Genomic DNA, 8,108 nt, shown 5'->3' on the forward strand with positions numbered 1-8,108 from the left:
ATCTCCGCCGGTGGATGTAAGCTTGTTAAACCGAACCACATTATTCTTAATATTATGTGTGAGACTTATTTTATTATATTCTTTACTTCTTCATGATCCAAAAAATTAATTTGCCGCAACAATTTATCACTAACAACGTCCTTTAAACCAAGCTCTTAAAAACTTGATCATGTGCATCGTCCTCTTCAGCTCTACGAATGCCTCTGATTTCAATTGCTTCATCAAAATAACAGCAACTTGGTTTGAAACTGACAATACAGTATCTCAATCACCCCATCATTCCCCAAAACATCACCGAAGTCAAAATACAAAGGACCCAATGCAAACACACTACCTAAGTAGCACTACCAGTGGCTGCATTTTGCTCTACTTCAGCAGTAGAAAGAGCAACGTGTTCAATTACTGTTCCAGTATAAGAGGGGTGGCCTGCCACCCCATTTTTGGCCAAGGAGCCACCCCTCTTATTTTTTTTTTCTCTTTTTTTTTTCAATTTTTTTTTAGTAGATTTTTTTTCTTCTACGTTTTATTATTTTTAATTTTTTAATTTTTTTTTTTTTTAATATTGTGCAACTCTCATTGGTTGACACGTAGCAATCCGTTAAAATTTGGACAGAAAAATAAACAAAGGTACCAAATCAGTCTTTTTCCAAGACTCAGGTACCATCTGTAAAGTAAAGTGAAACTGAGGTACCAAAAAATAAAGTTTTTAAACCACATGTACAAAATATGTCTTTAACCCTAATTTTTTTTTTTTTTTAAAAAAAAAAACAATAGGCGATATATTTTTTTTCAAAAACCCTAACCTATCTTTGCAATGTCGTTGGCCCTCACATCTTCAGTCTTTCCCAACCATTTCTACCGCTCTCTTTTGCACCAATCTACTGGCTGGCTTCTCTCTTGCTGCTGCTCCTCCCTACTGTCATCTGCCGCCCCCTTTTGTGCTGATCTACCAGCTGGTCTCTCCCTCTGCTGAATGGCATAATGATGTAGTGACAATCTCAATCTACCTGTTATCTTCTTTGTTGGGCACTTGGGCTGCACAGAAAATGTTTGAGCTAACGTACAAGACAACCAATACCAACCAAAAAATACCCGACTCCAAACCGACCCGAAGATTCCGACGCTGCACGGTAAATTGCAGAATTCGGCTAGGGGATGATAACGGTTTTCCTGTTTCCAAGCCCCTCGAGTCGGAATTTGAAAAGACCAACTTTCTGCCCCGGAAGGAGTTGGCAACCAGGCCCAACTCATATACTGATTTGGGAGGCCCAAAAAGAAACACTAATTTGGGAGTGTGCTTTTTATTGCTTACACACTGAGTCACTGACTAGCTCTGTAAGTTTAAGAAAATAGGGCTCTCACTGGAACCGATGTGTAGAGGCAAGCATTAAAAAAAATGTGGTGATTTACTATAAAAAGACGAATATTATGGAAATGCAAGTTTCAGGAAGTAATAAGATTCAAACATTAAACTAATTAAAAAAAAAAAAAAAAAAAAGATTCAAACATTAAATATCGCTTAGTTGAGAAAAAATTTCTGAATGAACCTAACTATATTTAATGCAAGACAAATCAACCTAGAACACTGAAGTAGTTAAAATTAAGAGGGTATTACAGCTAGAATCAAATACATTGACCCATACTTAAGGCCTAGCCGGGTGAATTAACCTTTAATAAGTAGGAAAACAAAAAGACGTTGGGCCAGGTAAGAGGACTTCAGATAATCTTAACAACCTCATCTGCCGGACATTTTCAGATGCCAGAATCATCTGGAACAATATGTACGTTGTTGGAGCAATGGTGAAATCAAGGATGTTACATATGCTTCCCAGGTAAAGCTGTCTCTCACATGGCTAGCTATACATATCTGTAACAAAAAGCAATGGAACTGTTTACAATCCATTCAATGATTACAGATAGCCAAGTCAACCTTCAAGAAAAAGAAGAAACTCTCACGAGCACAATCAGGACTCAGTGACAAAGATAAATCCAGAAATATGAACAAAAGACCCAGCAGACACCAGCATCATATCAGAGAACTGTAGTGATGATTCTCAATTGCCATTTTTATGGAAACCACATATGAAGATGAACACACCATAATCTTCCGGTGCCAGAATAAGGAAACTTATCCAGGCAAGGGAGGCCACTTGTCCAGCTATTATATTGATTGTCATTATCTAAAGCTGTTATTTCCTTCAGTTAACAAAGTATAGATGAGCTAAAGAAGGAATAACCTGAGACAGGACTTCGTAGAAAAGACCCTTCAACAATGCATATTTGCCACGAGTTGGGTAGAGAAACAGATAGACCTCAATATTTATTCTCCATATTACCCTAAAAAATTAAGTAGGAGGTTTATACATTGGAAAACCATGTAATTCTAGAAACTGAGAAATTGTATCCTATCTTCGAAGTATGTTTAAGCGTTTTACTGTACTTACTAGGAACTGCACGTTGTGCACGGTAAATGTCAAGGAAATAGGGCTATCCAACCTAAACATTGTAGGATAACTGGAAACAGCTAAATTTATGTTCTTTCAGACCCTAGAATATGAGTAAAAATGCCCCGCATGAGAACTTAGCCATTTCAAATATTCATGTAAATCAAGAAAGATGGGGAATTAGTCATACAGAATTTTTGGCATGCTAAAAAATATTTATCTCTTCCTATTATTCAAAAAGCTTTGCAAGCAATGTTTTCATCTCTTCCTATTGCTCAACAAGATTTCGAAGTATGTCAAACACATGTGGAATGACCATAACAATGCCAAATGGTGACTAAATCAGGTTTCCCTTGTAATTCAAAATGCCCGGGAACATAGCTTATAACCTCATGTATTGGACAGAACAAACTGTAAACCAAAGACCATTACAACCTATCATCCAATCTCCAGCCAGTCAAAAACATGCCTTCTTTATATTCATCAAAAAAAAAAAAAAAAAAAAATAGCTGCTTTACATAATGTAAAGCCTATCTACTATTCAGATAACGTCATCAAGTTACCAATTTCACACCAGAAAGGTGTCATTATATTCCTAAAATAACATACCCATTTAAGCATATTTTGTATATCTAATGTACTACTGACATGCATATACAGATTTATAAACTATGAAAATCAACAAATGATATTTCAACAGTTTCTAAATTACGTATGCTATGAAATTCCTACCCCCTGCCCCGTGAAAAAAAAGAAGAAGAGAAAAGTTACAATCACCTAGGCCAGTTGGTGCATCATGAAACGAATACAATATTTTCTTTTATGCGTAATGAAACTAAGACAATATACGGCGACTATAATTCACCACGACTGCACAGCTAAGTCCTAAAGAAGCCATGCAGATGCTGGCTCCATTATTTTTATACACATCTAGTTTTTTATTGTCAAAAATTTTCAATACAACTGATTGGACCATGCCGATTCCAACTAAAAGATGGGCCACAAGTTTCCCAGGCAGATGACCTTCACATTTAAAAGTTTAAACCAGCTACTGATGAGGAGATGATACTTTTGGTACATGCCAAATACACAGTGATGATTTTTTCCATACCTTGTTACAGGGCCTGCAATGGGAAATCGCATTAGCATTTGCCCCAAAAATTAAAGAAAAGAAGACCACTCGGGTTTAGATATTTCATATGAAAACACACCTCCAACCCAACCCAGTTAAAATAAACCAACCCCATCCCAGTAGGGAAAACACAGGGAGGTTACCTACTTACCTATTTACACGTCTATTTTTTTAGGTTATGAAAAACAATTGAAAGCACAATAACAGCAGAATAGTGAAAATTACCCACCCCCAACCTGCTGCTAATTTGATCCATTAGCCCTGGCCCTAATCAATTAAATCTCAAATCTGTCAGAACAGGGACAGAACAAGATTGACCCAAAGCTCTGCCATTCTTAGCCTTACTTGGTCTTGCATAGGTATGCAAATGTTTGGCATTAGCATTTTTCCAACCAATGAAAGATCCACTCTGAAGATTGTATGGATCAACATAATTCTGTGTCATCCGCTAGTAACATTACAAAAAGGAATGATTGTAGTTTTGAAAATCGTGAGAGGACAGTGGAGGATTTAAATGCTTTTTTCTTTAATACTCTATACCAATAGGCATAGGGCTGGCAATTTTTTACACTATTTACAAACCTGACACGAAATTAGCGAGTTAGAATTGAGGGGTCTGACCCATGTAATTAAATGAGTCAGGTTAGGGTTGACCTATATAGTTTTATAACAATGCCTCGACACGACCCGAACCTGACACGCGACATTTAGAATTGACAATTTCTGACGCGACCTGCGAACTTAACACAAAATTAGCAAGTTAGGGTTGAAGAGTCTGACTCGTTTAATTAAATATGTCAAGTTAGAGTTGATTTATATAGTATTATATTCATGCCTCGATACGACCCAAGCCCTACACGAATTGCCACCCCAAATCTGGGTGGCTACCTATGATTACTTTCATTTGTCTGGTTTTCACAATGTTTTCGTTAGGTATTTTTCTAGTATACTTCCTGTATAATTAGGTTGCGGCCTTGAGCTTTTTAATGAAATTTATTACTTATCATAAAAACATTACACTTTGTAAAGTATGTCCTGCCCTCAAGAGAACTCGAAAGCAATCTTTACAACCATCTCCTAACGTGCCTTCATTATGAATGTTTATCAGCTACAGTTCCTCCATGTTTTGGATCTTAGTGACACAACCCTACCTCCATGGTATATGGTCCGTGTGGCACAAATATGCATTTTTTACACGGACCAGCAATTGCCATGTCAAAAGGTATGGAACATGCAATTCTAGTACATAATTCTCCATTTCACAATTCTCAGAATAAAATTGAGATCTCCAAGATTATCTTCATACAAGTTAAGTCACCAACGATTTCTTTCTGCAGGCCCTTTTAACTAATTTGAATTTTTATTGATCTTGACCCAAAATTTTACCCCACTTGGGTATTGCTTCCTCCAAAGAATTCAAAGTTCTGCAAATCTTCAGAAAGATCTTATATAACTCGAATTGTAATCCTTTCATGCCATTACTATATTAAGAATTTACACATGGATACTTTTTATCAACCAGATCTTATAATACCAAAAATACTCAACAAAGGATTAAATAAACTTGCTCATTAAGCTCAACTTTTCCCTATCCTATGTGGCCTTTGCTCCAAAACTTCTGATTTTGATAACGTTAACACTAGAATCATATGGTAACGACATAAAATAGAAGAGGCAAACATGACAAATAGACAATCAGGCAAGTCAGAAACAAAAGTAAACCAAGCAATGCAACCAACAGACGAAAAGCAAGTAATGACCCTGTATATAATAAACGAAAGAACCCATCTTTCATTGTTCCATCTCAACTAAATACAAGTAGATTAGGGCGGGGAAGACAGCTGACGGCCATTCCAATGTTCCAAGGACCCTTTCACCAAAACATACACCAGAAAATAAAAATAAAGCACCTCTAAAATAAGCAAAGGGAAAATACAGCAACCCACTTATCAAAAAAAAAAGAACCTAGGATCTTCTGAGCCATGAGAGAAAACATGAACCACACTTGTTTAATACAAATCAGTAGCTAGAAAAAATATTAATGAATTAAATTAAATAAACAAATACTATTCCCATTATACCAAAACCATAAGGAAACTCGCCTCAGATCAGTCCAAAATTATTATGCCTGAGCTGATAATAAAACATTTTTGGGTCATCTCTGTCTAAGAGAGCAAATCATAACAAGTTGAGTATAGTTGTCCAATCTCCCACACTTGACAACTCCTTAAAGCACATCTCCATCCTGACAAGCTAATCTCATTAATATAATTTAAGATCATCTTTTCAGACCTCCAGAAGTAGATCACACTCTCAAGAGTAACTGAAGCACGACTCTAGGACCAAATCCCCAACCTATAAAAGACATTAAACTGAAACAATCCCTCCTCAATAATCTGAGAACAACTAACCGAAGAGATAGATTCTAATAAATTCTAAGAAAAACAACAATCATGCAAATACATGGAGAAACTGAACATTGCCGCTGAAAACAACTTCAACATGCAGTAATCAAGCACTTCATAGCTTCATGGCCCGAAAGCTCACCACTAACTCTCGAATCAAGCCGAGGCCCTCACTGACTCCCTGTCACGGTGTGTTTAAAACCTCAAAGTTGAAAAACGCAACTAAAACCAAGACCTTTCACGCAATTGATGAAAGGCAATGCCATCTTAACAATTGACTTGAATTTTTTTTTTTTTTAAGTACAGTGACAGCTCACAGTGAACCTGTTTCATAATAAACAATGAACACCTTTTCATTCAAAACTAGCAAAAGCATATAAAAGAGAAAAGAAAAATCTGCTTTCACAGTCTAAAATATCAACAACTATCTCATTGCAAATATCACTTTTTGAGCAATTAAAATGTCCGCCTAAATATTTAATTGCACAATCCCCTCACACGCCTAACATCTTCAACAAACATAATATCATGCATAGAATCCTTAATAAATCTATATGTATATATCCACAGAAATCCGAAATCTGTGAATCAAAACAAAAAGAAATTGCAGAAAGATGAGGAGTTTCCCTCACCATTGGATCTGGAACGCTTGCCATGCTTGATCCTCTCGAGCTGAACCTGCGTGTCCATGAACATATTCATCCTCTGCACCTCCAAATCCTTGGCGAACTGCATCCTCTGCTTCTCCAATTCCACCATCTGCCTCAGCTTATCCCTCTCCACCCTCTCGTAAACCTCTCCGAACCTCTCTATCGCCCTCGCCAACCTCCTCATCCCCTCTCTCTCCTCCACCTCCGACGTCTCTCTCTCCTCCTCCGGCTCCTCTTCCTCATCCTCCTCCTCCTCCTCCTCCTCCTCCACGTCATCCGCGTCCTCCGCCGCGGCCGCAGCTGCCGCCATCGCCGAGTAGTTCCTCCTGAAGTACCCCTCGTCGGTCGCCGGAGATGGCCTCTTCTGCTGCAGCACAACGGCCGTGTAATTGAGCGAAGGCGGCGGTTTCTTGGGGTAAAGAGGAACAGCGACCGGAGGCGACGGCGACAAGGAGCGGGAAGGCTGCGTCGGAGGCGGTGGTTTTTTGGCGGACACACTGGATCCGATGAGAGCGTCGAGGCGCTCGAAGAAAGGCCACGAGGAGGTTAGCGTTCCGTCGGATGACGAAACCCTAGCCTTCTCGATTTTGTACTTCTTCTTAATGGTGTCGATACGGTTCTTACACTGCACGTCGGTCCGGTGCGTTTTCTTGGTGTGGCCGTGGAGGGCGTTGACGGCGTCCGCCACATCCTGCCAGTCCTTCTGACGGAGGTTCCCACGGTTCAGCTCCATATAACGGCGTCCCCAAGCGTCGACCAGCGTGGAAGTGGCGTCCTCGCTCCAGCAGTCCTCGCGAACGGGTAAAGGCCGCGATTGCGAGGCGGCCGGGGCCGGTGACGGCGTCAGGGTCTCCGTTAAGTCGCCCATCGCGAGCTCTTTTTGTGTGTTTGGGTGTTGATGTGGCGTGTGGATTTGGTGGTTAGGGTTAAAGAGAGAAAAAAAGGGGAGGGATGATGCGGTCGGTGAGAGCGGCGATGAAGTGCCGGGCGCATGAGCCGCAAGTGTAGGGGGGGTTGGGGTATACGGTACGGTCGAGCCGTTGAGGGGTCGCCGGGGGTGGGCGCGTGACGTGAGGGGGGGTCGAGCATTTGGGCTCGCGGCTTGGCTCGGCTCGGTCCGGTCGAGCTGGCAAGTACTACTACATACATTGCTTGGATCCTTTGTTTCACTTGTTCCACTTAAGTTGTCACTAGATGTGAAGTGTTGCTGTTGTGTATGTTGTTGGTTGGTTCACGTGGTGTGGTGCTCTCTTCCTTGTTCCCTTTGAATTCTTACAACTGAATATTTTATTCAAACAATATGAATATTCTTGTGCCAATTATTTTAATCGATCAAATTTAATTTCTTTTTGTTTAATCTATAATTTTATTTAATAGTCCGCTATATAAAATAAATTATCCAACTCAAATAGTAGCACGGGGGGCATCTTCCCATTTCCAAATATTCCTTCTCAATTTGGGATTTAGATTTAGACAT

At 39.6% G+C, this 8,108-nt stretch overlaps 1 protein-coding gene across 5 annotated transcripts; it reads right to left on the reverse strand.

The window, feature by feature from the left end:
• Positions 1-1,534: 1,534 nt before the first annotated feature.
• On the reverse strand, positions 1,535-7,805 carry LOC133868542 (trihelix transcription factor ENAP1-like). 5 transcript variants are annotated; one of them, XR_009900354.1, is made up of 3 exons: positions 6,614-7,799; positions 2,238-2,337; positions 1,535-1,867 (listed from the first exon to the last, which is right to left on the reverse strand). XR_009900354.1 is itself a non-coding variant. In XM_062305465.1 (2 exons), the coding sequence occupies exons 1-2, from the start codon at positions 7,497-7,499 to the stop codon at positions 1,854-1,856; spliced, it is 900 nt and encodes a 299-aa protein (XP_062161449.1). In that variant the 5' UTR covers positions 7,500-7,791; the 3' UTR covers positions 1,535-1,853. The 5 variants fall into 5 exon arrangements, 3 of the variants coding, with proteins under 3 accessions (XP_062161449.1, XP_062161448.1, XP_062161450.1); XR_009900356.1 differs by lacking the exon at positions 6,614-7,799 and adding an exon at positions 2,445-2,754; XM_062305465.1 differs by lacking the exon at positions 2,238-2,337 and having other exon boundaries at positions 6,614-7,791.
• Between the last annotated feature and the right edge of the window lie 303 nt (positions 7,806-8,108).

The sequence above is a fragment of the Alnus glutinosa genome, chromosome 5 (assembly GCF_958979055.1).
Source record: "Alnus glutinosa chromosome 5, dhAlnGlut1.1, whole genome shotgun sequence".
In the NCBI taxonomy this organism is placed as follows: domain Eukaryota; kingdom Viridiplantae; phylum Streptophyta; class Magnoliopsida; order Fagales; family Betulaceae; genus Alnus; species Alnus glutinosa.

Bases quoted from the DNA above. Each gene is read 5' to 3' on its own strand.
- LOC133868542 (XM_062305464.1), bottom strand. From the start codon at position 7,499: ATGGGCGACTTAACGGAGACCCTGACGCCGTCACCGGCCCCGGCCGCC. The intron at 3,569-6,613 runs GTGAGGGAAACT...TTCCCATTGCAG, and splicing joins CAAGCGTTCCAGATCCAATG to GCCCTGTAACAAGGTATGGA.